General features: G+C 41.5%; 2 protein-coding genes across 2 annotated transcripts; one reads left to right on the top strand and one right to left on the bottom strand.

Moving 5' to 3' along the window:
* Positions 1 to 1015: 1015 nt before the first annotated feature.
* slc46a1 (solute carrier family 46 member 1) lies at positions 1016 to 7451 on the bottom strand. Its single transcript, XM_076282157.1, has 6 exons — positions 7134 to 7451; positions 6358 to 6749; positions 5777 to 6237; positions 4055 to 4138; positions 1840 to 1996; positions 1016 to 1276 (listed from the first exon to the last, which is right to left on the bottom strand). The coding sequence occupies exons 1-6, from the start codon at positions 7449 to 7451 to the stop codon at positions 1219 to 1221; spliced, it is 1470 nt and encodes a 489-aa protein (XP_076138272.1). The 3' UTR covers positions 1016 to 1218.
* Positions 7129 to 11932, top strand: LOC143121657 (rab proteins geranylgeranyltransferase component A 2-like). Its single transcript, XM_076282156.1, has 2 exons — positions 7129 to 7226; positions 8089 to 11932. Exon 2 carries the CDS (start codon positions 8103 to 8105, stop codon positions 10110 to 10112), a length of 2010 nt encoding a protein of 669 aa, XP_076138271.1. The 5' UTR covers positions 7129 to 7226; positions 8089 to 8102; the 3' UTR covers positions 10113 to 11932.
* Positions 11933 to 14131: the final 2199 nt, after the last annotated feature.

Below are 14131 nucleotides of genomic sequence, written 5' to 3' on the forward strand. Positions count from 1 at the left end.
CTTCCTCTCTTCCCCTGTGGGTCGTTCGGCCACTGCACACTGTGGGTAAACACAGACAGACCTTCTGTGCTCTGTCACATCCACATGATGACATCCATTGTGCCTTTTCCTCTCTCCCTCATTCCTCAAGTCCTGTGTTGTGACTGGAGTATAAGTTTACAGCTCGACATACGGAAACAGATGACCACGAGTGGTCTGCACCCTCTGAAAGCCACACTGATGGGTTTCTGTCTGTTCCAGGAGCATGTATGTTGTTGAGATGTTATTGGAGTCCACTTCAGGGAGATCAGCTGGGTCAGTCTTACCCAAGCACATTACCCGTGTAATAGATGTTCAACCAGGGATTATGGGGGAGCCCTCAGGCAATCTGCTGATGATATGTCTAGACCCTAATCTCAGTGTCACTGGTTTTATTCACCAGCAATAGAGACATACTGTTAGATAATCACTTACATTAACTCAAGTTTAATTACCAGTTCAAATCATAAAGACTTATTTTTTTAGAACTTTTTTATTTTGTGTTCACAAGATTTTGAAAGGAAAGGTACATTATTTATGTATTAAGGTGTATTAAAGGTACATTATTTACTGTGCGTCTAATCCCACTATTAGATGTCTGAGCGAGAGGACCCAGATTATTTTACAAACAAGTGTGGTAAAATCATAATTTGTCATAATTTTAAATACAAAAAAACAATACTTTAATGGTAGCCTTCAATCATTATACAGTAATTTAAATATGATAAGAAAAAACTATGGCAGCATTTTAAGTCAAAATTAAGGCACGCACATAAAAATATGCACTTAAAACATATACACATTTTTTTAACACATTATGTTAGTGCACTTGATTATTTTAATCTTGATGATTACGGTTTACAGATCATGGAAATCAAAAATTCAGTATCTCAATATATATATATATATATATATATATATATATATATATATATATATATATATATATATATATATATATATATATATATATATATATATATATATATATACACACATATATTTTTAATACAGAAATGTCGACCTGAGAAGACCTCTAATCAGCTATGTCAGAATACCTGAGCCTTTATGAGCAAGGAAATGGACTTTTCCATAATATTCAAATTTTTGAGATGCACTTGTATGTACCGCTGTATGGTTCACAGAGCTAAGTCCTGAGTTTGACAGACTCTTTGGAACACGCTTCACTCTTGGTCAGCCTCAAGACACTGCGGAACTTTCTGTGTTCTCCATCCTCCTTTGCTGGCAGCCAAGTGTCCTGCAAAGTCATAATCATCGCCCTTCAGACTCAGTAAGTTACAGAAAAGCATACAGGATGTGCACTCTAGTAAGAAATTTTGCCCTACAGCACGACCGTCACATGGGAAGTTGCCACTGAAATACTAATTCTATTGGATGAATAATTCAAGAAGAATTTCTTTAGGCAAAACAAATTAGTTATAGTCAATCTCAAAATATGAAGGAATATCAGTTCAGTTTAGTTCAGATACCTTTAGTCTCCCAGGGGCAATTCGGTTTATCAAACATCTATGCTGAATAATCACATACCAAACCCACAATACTGAAGCCAAACAAACATTACAGAAACAAGAACATATTCATTTAGATGCCAGAGACCAGAAACCAGTTAAAATAGATATGAGAGCGTACAAGGAGTGCCAAACTCAAAATTGTGCCAACATTTAATTTGATTTGAAACAGTCTGGAAAACTGAGCTGTTTTTTTCTGGTCAATGACTGTGCCATTCAATCATTGTGTTCTACAATGGACAGGTGTGCATCTCAGAGTAGTTATTGCATGAAGGGGTTCAAATGGCCTCACCCAATTATTCCAGCAGGAAGTAGAAGGAGTATGGCACCAAAGAGGAAGGGAAAGCCCTTCATGATGTGTAGGGTTGCAGGGTAGAGGGAGTTGAAGACTCCGTTAGACACCAGGGAACAAAGTCCCTCCACACAAGCCACCGATGCAAACAGAGCCCCTGCAGACAACCAGGGGCCTCATTTATAAAGCGTTCTTACGCACAGATTTGATCTTAGACCGTGCGTACGCTCAAATCCATGCCAACGCTCAGATTTATAAAAACCGTCTTTGACGTGGAAAAGTGCTTATCTCCACGTCAGGTTCAAACTTGACGTACGACCATTTCCTTGTGGTAATGCCGGGGTACTGCAAGTAATCTGAGGTCCAAGTGCGATGCATTTTCAAAATTCCAAGACCAACGATCTCATGTCTTTCTTTGCCATATGCATGATCAATATCAGAAGATTTTTAAAGACGTTTTTGGACGCAGCTTAATGTTTCATGGTTTAGCATAAAACTGCTAATGAGAACTATAGCCCACTTAAGAAAGTGAAAAAACGTATAGCTTACTTATTTCATAATATCTAAAAAACACCAAGACCTACGATGGAATGATTGAAACATACGTGATCTAGTATATTTGGTGTTCTCACCAATCTAATATTGACCATAAAATGTCCAATTGCCCTCGTTTAGGAGAGGAAAAGTACATTTGTGCCAGGGATGTAGTGGTAAAATAAGAGGTGGGTGAACTATGAATTCTGGACTGCGCCATGCGGTGTCGGATTTTTAAAAAACACATTCGAACATGTTTGATAATAGTGGAGGTTAATGTACAGTATTGGGAATATATATATATAGTATTGGATTGTACAGTTTTGAATGTTAAAAGTGAATAAACTCTTTTGAGAGGTGGATAAACTAAGAGGTGGGTAGGCCTAAACTCTATTTCTGAAATTGCAGAGGTGGATAAACTGCGTTTACTCGCGTTTAGCCTCCACTACATCCTAATTTGCGCTCATAGCATAGGCTACGCCTATTCCCAGCTCCGTAACAGAATGGTAATATTTGAATGTAAGCTATACAATGTGCTATAGATATTTTATATCATATACAGTATAGCCTACACAACCAAGGGACGGAAGTTATCCTCTGGCATCTTCATATTTAGTGTTGCGTCGGAGTTGGTGCAGAGCGCGCACCTGTTTATTTTTTTTGACAATACGTGAGTTGGTAAAATATAAAGGTAGGCCTAAAGCAAACAATAAAGGACAATGTTTAAGCCATTGGACATTATTGAAAGAAAACCATATCAAAGATATGCAGAATGAATGAATATTGACCGGCGAACTAGGCTACTTTTTCAGCAAAAACATAGCCTATCCTAAAAGAAACGTTAAGCCTACATGACATATCACGCTTAATTTACTCCTCTGTTTTGTAGACTAAATCAGCATATTACCCTGGGTCATATTGGAAACGTACAGTAGCCTACTGTACCATAACGTACAGGATTATGCTGTAGGCCTAGGTCTTTCCTTCATAAGGTAGGCCTACGCAAATTTTTTTTTAAACAAAGTAGGCCTAAACATAGGCTACTAAATGTTGATTATTCACATTACTGCAAGCAAAAGGAATGAAAGCGAGCAGAGGACAATGGATGCATACGATCTCTTTCCAGAAAGCTTTGCTGGAAAAAAACATAATTAGTTAAGCTATTCGAACTGACGCATATAGGCTAGTTAACATCAGATGGCATAGGCTAGGCCTATACAATGTTTTCAATATATAATTTTACATAGGCTACAGCTTTTAGGCCATTGATTTCATTAAAACATATGCTAATGATATTGATGAGGGGGTGTTTACAAGGCGGAGACCTAAAACCATCCGGCTGCGCACAAGTTGACGTTCATTTGTGATTTATAATGGGCACATCTGGAAGGGTGGCGTACGCACGTTTTTTTGTGCGTACGTTCGTGTTCTCTGAATCACACGTACGATCATTTTAGAAATGATCTAAGATCAAATGAAGGATGGTTTCTACGCAACCCTTTTATAAATGAGGCCCCAGGTGTTAGTTCACCTCAGACACATGTACTGCATCAATAACAACTCACACCAAGCTGATCTACACCAAACTGAAGGATTAATGCAAGAAAAAATATAAAATTGGATGGCATTACTTTTGGTGCTTAAAACATAAAAAATCTCATGTCCCCACAATTTCATTTACCTTGCTCAGAAGGGTCCACCAGCTTCGAGACCTTTGATCGCAAAACTGGGGTTGAAGCCATGAACAGGAAACAGAGTCCATAGCCTGAGAAACACATGGTAAAGGTGTTAGCAGTTTTACGAACATCTGCAAGACTACGCCATGACAAGTGCCCATTGCCACCCTCCATTCACCCTCCCCTCCAATGTGCCAGACTCATGGAAAGACATACTGTAGCCTACATTTCCATATTCTTTTGATTTTGATTCTAAAAGAGTAGAACAATGTAGTCACATAAACAATACAGTGGAGGGTTTTTAAGGGATTTTATTTCCTTCTATGGCTATTTGTCCCACTATTTTAAATAGCTTCTAAAACATACAAAACTTGTTAAACAACTGACCAGTTGCCTTTATATATTTAAAATGTCAGTACTGTTGCAAAGGGAGACCACTAGGTGGCAAAACAGAGGAGGAGAGTATTTCAGTTAAATTCATGCCCCAGCTTGAGGCCCTCAACCTTTGCCCCTGGATGTTCCTTTCAATAGTCAGCCAACACTGACAACGGAAAGTCATAAAAACGTGAGCCTGTATGACTGAGATGCGGCTTTATCTGTACATTTCCTGCCATGCACTGCACTGAGATAACAGTAGATAGCATTAGGTCATTTATTTACTTTCAGAACAACTCTTGTCGGCTCTTTTAACTTCAGTCAGCAAGTGATGGAGCATAATCAGCTGCTATCATTATCTCTTCGTGCAGATGTTTATCCTTCATGAAACCAAACATAACTAAATGATTGTCCCATCGGAGCAGTCTATTCCATTGGAAGGATAATATATGCATAGTGACAGAAGTGAACACGATCATTGTCATTTTCAAACCTTCACAGTTTTAAAGTTCACCAGGTGATGGTACTCTGTAACCTGGCCCTAGCCAGATGAATGTCGTTCCGCTTAGCTCCGCCTAGCTTCACTCACATCCATCTGGAACCTCTTCCATTGAGAGTGATTTCTCCAACCAACTTTATGGTTTAGCCAATCAGGACGCAGGGCGGGAGTTTCATAGATGTGACATAGCGTAGAAGCGACTGTGAGACTGTTATCAGCGTCACGGGTTGGCTTCGATGAGAGAAGTAGCACGTCAATAGATGACGGACAAGTGGCTTATTCAATCATATGCAAGCATTTTTTGATTAGGTCCAGCCTTCTGAAGCAAAACTTCAATGGATCGGTTCCAGATGGATGAGTGGAGCTAGGCGGAGCGAAATTCATCTGGCTAGGGCCAGGTTAGGTACTCTGTACTCTATGAAGCTGAATAAGTGAAATAAACATGTAAAAGGTGTTGTCTGTGATTCTAATCGAATACATTTTTTGTCAGATTCAGCTAAGCACTCGTCACGGCCTTCTAGCTGTCTATTCAGTGTGAGAGTGCACCAGTCCTGTAGAGAGTATACAGTCCTGACAGGAAGTGGGAAATAAGCACAGGCATAAACAATCAACCAACCAATCAAAATGTTGCTTTAGGAACAGAAAAGCGAGGTGTGCCATTTTTGGTTGTTGTATTGAAATATTACAAACATTTACTGGAATCACATACTGCATCTTCAAGATAGATAGATAGATATAGAAAGACAGATAATCATTGTATTACTCCCCAAGGGGAAATTGTGGATTTATGTGATTTAACATAAATCACAGTACCCAGCCACCTAGTATGTCTGACAAACTTAGGTAACGTTACCTGTGAACATAAGTGCAGTGGTGTTGGCCACAGAGATGACCACCAGGCCGCACATGTTGGACAGCAGCCCCACAATGGCCACCCAGGAGTCCTCCAGGCACCACTGCATGGCCTTTAGCCCCACCAGGCTGCTCAGGTAGGTCAGGTGCTGGACCGCCGAGCCGTAGCCAATCAGCTCGGGGCCCCAGCACAGCGGGGCGCTGAGCTCATACAGCACGTACAGGTCCCGGCTCCCGAAGTGCACGGTGACCACGATGAAGAAGCAGAGGGAGTAGAGCCACAACTTTGGCCGGCGGTCCCCCTGCCCTGGGGTGCTGAAGAGCCGCCAAACGGACCGGTGGTGCTTAGTGGTGAGCAGTCTGGCCCCGGGGTCAGGAACCACAGACTCGGGCACAAACAGGTAGGCATACAGGGCAGATGCTAGACTGGTGGCCAGTACCAGCCAAAATGGATTGATGTACCTGAAACAGAACAAACACACAGTAATTAAGAATGTATAAATTAAATGTATAAAGTGTGTAAAAGTTGTAAAGATATGTCATAATTAACTAATTAAAGGTGGAAAAAAGGACACAGGCTACCCTTGTGCCCGTCGCCACTGTCCCCCAATGATGCTTGCGAACATGCCAGCCACACCTATACAGGCTTCCAGTATGGCCACTCTAAAGGTGCGGGAGACTTTGTCACTTGTGTCGGCCACATAGGCAAAGCAGCCGGCGAGGATGGTGTTAAAGTCCCCAGTGAGGCTACTGCAGAATCTCCCCAAGAGGAACCAAGCCACAGGTAACTTCAGGTATAGTACCACTAAATAAACAGCAGCTTGAGCAGCCAGGCCGAGACTGGGAAAGATCAGAACTGGGCGTCTGCCAGTACAGTCACTCCAGGCCCCAAATAGAGTGGCAGAGAAAAGGCTGACGAAAAAGCCTCCCAAGTTGATGTACAAATTCCAATGCGCAGTCATGGTCTCCACCTCCTAGGAAAATAAATATTTTTTTTTTGTTCCATTCATGTTGTGTTTATGCAAGTGCAGTTTGCAGCTTTTGCTATTAACAAAAAGACTGTATCTAGGATCTAAGATTATTGAAGTACTTCTGAAACAATCTTTTACAAGATTATTTAGCAATAGGGTGTATTCATAGTAGCATTCTTAGATTGAGGTGTTTCTATCTAGACTAAAAATTGAAAGAAGTTCAGTGTTATACATATTTTGTCAAAAATCACAAACTACACCAAACAGATATGGATATGGAAATCTAAGCCTAGCCTGCTTAACTGGCAATGCGTTGTGAATGTCGTTCGGGGGACACACGTCGGCTTCCGTAGAAGAAACTATCCAGTTTGTTTACATGTTACGCACCTTTTCAAGAGGATCGGGAGGCCCAGTGCTGTTGTGACATTCTCCGGTTTTCGTCCCGTTGTACCCCATATCTTCACTAATGCGATCCCACAGGTATTGTGTATAAAGTGGCATCTGAAGTGCCAATGAAAACATTGAAAGAAAGAGAACAGGTTCAACAGAAACTAAAAGTATACATGAATACGGTGGAGGTGTTGAGCAAATTACGTTATCACCAATAATGTTACATGTCGGACAAAGAGTTGTTGTTGATTTATAATTATCTTGAGACGAATCTTCTTCGGCAGGAAGTATTGCATTCGTGTCGGAATCTTCCATGACGTTTTGATCTAGATGTTTAAAGTTGCGAATTATTCTGTTTGGCGAAATGATTCGCTTGCGGTGGCTAGCTAGCTAGCTAATCGTTTTAATCTTTCATCTCCTTGTTTCAGCGTAACGTCCGTGCGTTTTGTCTGTAACTTACTACGTTATAACGTTGCTACTAGATGTCCGAATGCGACTTCTAAACGACCCAGACTTCTAGGGTTGGTGGACTTTGCGAAATTTAAACTAGGCGCGTGATAGTCGTGTGCCAAATGCTAACTACTCTAGCTAATGTCTCTCTCCCCGGAAGTGGACATGACATGAACAAAAACACGCATATATTGCATATACACCATTTCGCTCATATACTTACATGTTTTGAATGCATGTTCACACGACCAATCATAAAGTAAGGCCACCATAGTTTTATAAATTAAACAGGGATTTAAATGTTTTAATTGGCTTTGTAATTTTTACGTGATTCTGGGAAATGCTATGATGTCTCCACTCGTGGTTTAATATTATCAAAGATTCTTAACATATGCTTTATCAACCGTCTCTGATATTATGTAACATTAGGGTAGTGGAGTTTGTGGTTAACTATAACATTCTGTTATCATTCATCTTTTCCTTTACTCTGTCTTTGCCAAAGGTCTTAAATTGAAGATGGCATCCGACAACCTTCCATCTGAGTTTGATGTTGTCATACTTGGCACGGGCCTCACAGAGTCTATCATAGCATCAGCCTGTTCCAGGGTGGGGCAGAAGGTGCTGCACATTGACCGGCGGAACTACTATTCAAGCAAATGGGCTGGCTTCAACTTCAACAGCCTGCTGTCCTGGATTGAGGAGCACAAGGCTCAGCAGGGAGCCCAGAGCAAAGATGACGGGGCAGAGTGGAGAAATAAACTGGTTGACGGGGAGGAGGCTTTGCTCATCAGTGCTGATGACTCTTTCATCGCCAACCTAGAGGTTTTCTGTTATGCCAGTTTAGAGGCTGAAGAGGAGGAAAAGGAAGAAGTGGCTGAGGCAGCACCTTCACTCGCAGAACCTGAAGAGGGAACAAAGGGGGTGGGGGAAGGCAGTCCTGATGTCACACAGGAAACCGCAGCCACCGGTGAAACTCAACACACCCCAGTAGATGTTCAAGAGGAAGGAGTCTCTCAAGATGCCAGCCAAGAAGATGAGGTGGAGGAAAAGAAGGACCAACAAGAGGACTCTACAGCAAGTCCAGTTAAGGAGGTGAAAAAGAAGAAAATCACCTACGCTCATCTAGTGAAGGAAGGACGCAGGTTCAACATTGACCTGGTGTCCAAGATGATCTACTCTCGCGGCAGCCTGGTCGATCTCCTGATCCAGTCCAAAGTCAGCCGCTACACCGAGTTCAAAATCGTCACCCGCATCTTGACCTACCGCAGCGGCAGGGTGGAACAGGTGCCGTGTTCACGGGCTGATGTGTTCGCCAGCAAGCAGCTGACTATGGTGGAGAAGCGCATGCTGATGAAGTTCCTCACCTTCTGCCTGGACTTCGAGCAGCATCCAGAAGAGTATAAAGAGGTGTCTGACCAGCTGTTCTGGGAGTTCCTCCAAACGAAGAAGCTCACGGAGAACCTCCAACATTTCGTCCTCTACTCGATCGCCATGGTGACGAAGGAGACGCGTACTGAGGATGGCCTCAAGGCCACACAGCACTTCCTGCGCTGCCTGGGTCGCTACGGCAACACGCCCTTCCTGTTCCCCTTGTATGGTCTAGGTGAGATACCACAGTGCTTTTGCAGGATGAGTGCCGTGTTCGGAGGGATCTACTGCCTGCGCCACTCCGTCCAGTGTTTGGTAGTGGATAAGGAAACAAACAGCTGCAAAGCTGTTATCGACACGCAAGGCCAGCGAATCAGCTGCACCCATTTTGTGGTGGAGGACGGCTTTGTGAGAGAACAGTGGAAGAGCACGGATGAGAGGTACATCTCCAGGGCAGTCCTCATCACTGACCGGTCGGTGCTACCAGCTGATTCTGAGCAACAGATCTCCCTGTTGACGGTTCCTCCTCTAAAACCGGGCGGCTCAGCAGTCCACATGGTCGAGCTCTGCTCCTCCTCCATGACCTGCATGCCCGGTACCTTCCTGGTGCATCTCACCTGCTCCTCCAAAGGAACCGCCCTGGAGGACCTAGAGCCCCTCGTTTCCAAAATGTTCTACGTGCCCCCCAGCCCCGGCGAGGAACTTGCAGAGGGCGATGAGAGGAGTGGCCAGCCAACAGTGTTGTGGGCATTGTACTTCAACATGCTGGACACCTCCAGGATGGACGGCAGCAGCAGTAACAGCGGCTTTGATTTGCCCAGCAACGTGCATGTCTGCATTGGCCCCGACGTGACTCTAGGGTGCGACTTCTCCATCAAGCTGGCTGAGAAGATTTTCCGCCAGCTTCTGCCAGACGAGGAGTTCTGCCCACCTGCCCCCGACCCAGAGGACATCATATATGAGGGCGAAGCACCCCAGGGGGAAGGCTCGGGATTCGAACAGGAGACTCCCAAGACTGAGGGCTCCAGTCTCCAAAGTGAAGGTGAGGGCTTGGAGAGCCAGTCAGAGACTGAGAAAGAGGCAGGAGAAATGGAGACTCCTGCCCAGAAAGCCCCTGAAGAAGTCCTGAAAGAGGACACCTCCCCATCTGAAGAGTAGACAGCATACTCCTTCATGGAGACACCACTCTTTAAATCAACAACCTACCGCCTTACCAGCCTCCCTCCCACTGCCCTAAGTTACCCCCTCCCTCTATGGAAATAGTGTCACCAGAACCAGTGAATCACAGTTGCCTCAAAAAGAGAACATGACACAAATATCATAGTAACACGCAGAGAGCTTCAGGACTTGCATGATCCAGCTGTGACCTGAACGTCAATTTTCACAGTAATACGTTTAAAGATGGTACCTACAGGCATATACAGTTATATTAAAATATATCACAGCAGTGATCGATACACCCCTTATATCATCATACGGTATATACACTCAAATGTGTCCAAGACATGCTTTATTAAACAACACAGAGTAATGATACAGAAAATATAACATGTCTCTTAAACCATTTCTGTTCTGTGATCAGTTTACCAGGCTGATCGTTTACTCTCCCATAAGTAATAATGAAGTAGTGACAATGCAATGGAGTGACAACATCTAGGATGGTTTTATTGTCAGCAGTTTATGAAAGGGACTGAACTCTTTCTTTTTTGAGGTATTATTTATGTGCATTTTTCTTACCTCTGTCTTATCATAGTTCTCACATTTTATGGTTTTTCAGAAGGCCTATTGTTAACATTTTTTTCTCTCAGCTTTTCTTGTTTGACCGCGTATCGTATTGTCAGCCATTGTGCCTGAGTTGTCATGCACAACTGATTCTAAAAGCTCCCCAAAAGTTTCCCCAAACAGTTTGTTGCCTAAAATCAGTCTCATCAGTGAAATGATGGACTCAGCTGAAACAAACCATGCATGAAATGAGGCCACATGTTTACTTTAGCCAGCCATATTTAAAGTAATACCGTTTGACATTTGCACAATATGTTTTCAGTCATTTTTATAGATTGTCACCTTTGATAGTCATTTCCAGCTTATCCCCTGCTCCATGGTGGAAGTGATAGCATATCCATCTTATATAGATGTCAGAGAAACATGGAAAGTTTTGTTTTTTGTGTGTGTGTGTGGACAGTCATCAGTCAGTGGTTGTCATCAGTCAGTGGTTTCCCTTGATCAGAACGTAAATTACCTTTTTTTATTTAAGTTAATGGCTCATTCAGTCTAACTGATTTAAGCAGTTGCCAGAGGCTGAATCAGGTTATAACTTGCACAGAATAGTTGGGCAACTATACTGTAGATTAGCTGCAAACTCTAGTTTGTTATGGCTTAGGGGAATCTTGGTAAATGTGAGAAAATCTTTCCGCAATTAAAGAAGTAAATCACTCTTTACATTTTCATAGTTCCGTTCAGCAGTCAGCAGTTAAATAGGATGCCTATTTTGATGTTCATAGTCTAACCTAAATTGGACTGTAATCTGAGGTTAACATAAACTTTCAATCTCTACCTTGTTCCCATGCTTCTATCAGTTATCTATTAGTTGGCACCTGGCAGTTGGCCTTGGCAAATATTTTAATCACTTGATAAATTTGTTTTATGAATGTGCCCTTTGACCAAAGGCATCAAATTCTGTGTTTAGGTAGCTCGCCAACATGCACTATGTGTCTGCTTCTATATGTAATATTTATTAATTTGACAGTAAAGTGTATACCTTCTGTATTTGATGCTAAGCAAGTCACATGTTTATATTATGTGCAGCAAGCACAATATTTATTGGACTCACGCCTGTGAGTTACAAAGTTAAGGGAGCCTTCAGCCATAAGTGTTATCAGAAACCTGTTTGTCCCTATATGTTTTGTGCATGTACTTCAGTGTTTAATGTATCTTTTTAATGAGTATCCAACATTAAAGTCCATATCTTTACCATGAAATGTTTGTATCAGAGGTCAACCTTTTATGGGGTGATACCATAGACAAAAGACCTATCAGAAGTCTAAATTGGCTAAAGAGCTTAAAGTTGGATTAAGTTGAAGAATTATGTCCTTGATTTACAGCGATTTTTTTTTTCTCTGGATGAACGGAAAAACAGTAAATGGAAAACAGTGAAATAGAATAGCAAGCCTTTTCATATTTAAGAAGATAAAGGTCATTTCACTGATCGTCCCAAATCCAATTTAAAGATCATTTGTGTAGAACATCCTTGATTAACTTTTTTGGATGATCTTTCGTCCCCTGTGCTTGTAGTCCTTCTTCACCTTAATGATTCACAAATGATTCATGATCTGTCACAGATAACTCCATACTGGAATAGAAATGCCATAACTCCTTTTTCTGAGTAAGTGGCTTGGTAAATATTCTCTGAACAGATTTTTGTGTTGTTGTTTTGCCATGTGGTGGTCAGATAAGCGTGAAAGACTTTTTTTCCATTTTTGAAGATGGTGAATGGGATCCAAAAGCATATGACACTGTTTACCACCACATCTGTCAGGAAGCTAAATACTTAATCAATCTCGAAAGTCACAATTAATGCAAATATGAGAGGATTAGGGAACTGGGAATGGGAGGATAATGGGAAGGGGAGACTTGAGAGAAACGCTATTTTGATGCATTGTGCCACCTTGTCTGCTACTGTAAGTCTTCCATAGAAGGTGAAACCTGGAAAACCAAGCCCATGCAAGCAAAAAAATACAAATGAAGACCACTGAATGTAATGTTAATTGCAGAAAACTATTTATAACAATAATGAACCCCACCACACCAAAAAAGTAATACATTCAATACAATGCACAACAAAAATTACTTTTCCACAACAATATTTTAGTCTACATTTCAAATCAATTTGGTTAACAGAAAATGAGCTATCACAAATGGAGTCACAAAGGATTTTCTGTGATATTCAAAATGATATTGTGATATTAAAAAATGTCATTTATTAGCCTGGCAGACACCAAATAGATTCTTAAGAGAATTTACTTTCAATTTCCAAGGGGTGCAACCAGTGCTGAAGTTAAACTTAAAGGAACCGTATGTAAGAAATGTAATTCAATTAATTATAAAACAACCCTGATTTGTCACTAGACATTAGGAAATCATGCTAATTTCAAATACTTATCACTGACAACAGTAGTCCGGCCAGGATATCGTCATTTAAAAAAGTGAAGTTGCAGCCCTCAACTGATGTTGATGTTTACATATTTGTGTTTTAGCCTGATCCGCCACCCTCCACATATCTAGTAATCACAAAGTCAGTAGTGTTTCGGCATCTGGGTTGCCAGCTCTGCTCTAGTTACCACATCTGCGGTGTACACCGCTCTACAGTATTTTGAAATTTATTGTAGTACCAGTTTTGGCCAAAATCCTACATACGGTTCCTTTAAAGTTGGATGTTAAACTCAAAATTAATCTCTTTTTGAAGTTTTAGATGCAGTTTACTCAATTCAATTTTTGAAGAAAATACACATTTGTATTGTTAAATACTGAAGCCAACAGTGCTGCCGTTGGTTGTGCACAAAGCCATGCCAATTGCCCCCAGAGATTCCCCATAGAGCCCGCCCTATAATGGTGAAGGTGCTAGAGTGATGTGCCAAAGCAAATTCAGGTTTCTTTGCCTTAAGGTTTTTGGCAGAGCCTTATCTCACACCATGCTCTGCACTCTTGTTCTGTTTAGCTCAGGGATTAGAAACAAAAAACAGAAACAAACAACATTTTTGGGTGAATGTACCTGAAAATGGGAACGAAATCAAATTTTACTTGTTCCGTAGTGAAAACACTATTTTCAATTTTAGATAACCGGATAATAATGGTATTTATTGTTCCGATTAGCCTTTCTCTGATTAGGCCTATTATTCAAAAGTCGAAGCCCCCCCCCCCCCCCCCCCCAGAAAAAAAATAATTTAGCCTACTTAGATACCGAAATGCAGATTAATATGTTTGTTCAATGATGTCTAGTCAGTACACCAAATAAGGAAGGCCTATAGATAGAAATATAGATAGAAAAACTAGCCATATAGTATAGGCATGAAAGGATCACTCATTAAACTCACCTCAACATGTCTTTTGCAATCATTTAACCCGCCATGGGAAATGCTAAAGTCACTGTTACAAACAGTGCAGCATACAAGACTAGGCAT

This window comes from Alosa pseudoharengus, unplaced genomic scaffold (assembly GCF_046254945.1).
Source record: "Alosa pseudoharengus isolate Yale_2024_CS ecotype anadromous, Long Island Sound unplaced genomic scaffold, YU_APseudo_1.1 YU_APseudo_1.1_scf_13, whole genome shotgun sequence".
NCBI lineage: Eukaryota > Metazoa > Chordata > Actinopteri > Clupeiformes > Clupeidae > Alosa > Alosa pseudoharengus.

Coding starts and splice junctions, on each gene's coding strand:
- LOC143121657 (XM_076282156.1), top strand. CDS start 8,103: ATGGCATCCGACAACCTTCCATCTGAGTTTGATGTTGTCATACTTGGC.
- slc46a1 (XM_076282157.1), bottom strand. CDS start 7,451: ATGGAAGATTCCGACACGAATGCAATACTTCCTGCCGAAGAAGATTCG. Junction 4,139..5,776: donor CACTGCACTTATGTTCACAG/GTAACGTTACCT, acceptor TGTGTTTCTCAG/GCTATGGACTCTGTTTCCTG. Junction 1,997..4,054: donor GGTGGACCCTTCTGAGCAAG/GTAAATGAAATT, acceptor GGTTGTCTGCAG/GGGCTCTGTTTGCATCGGTG.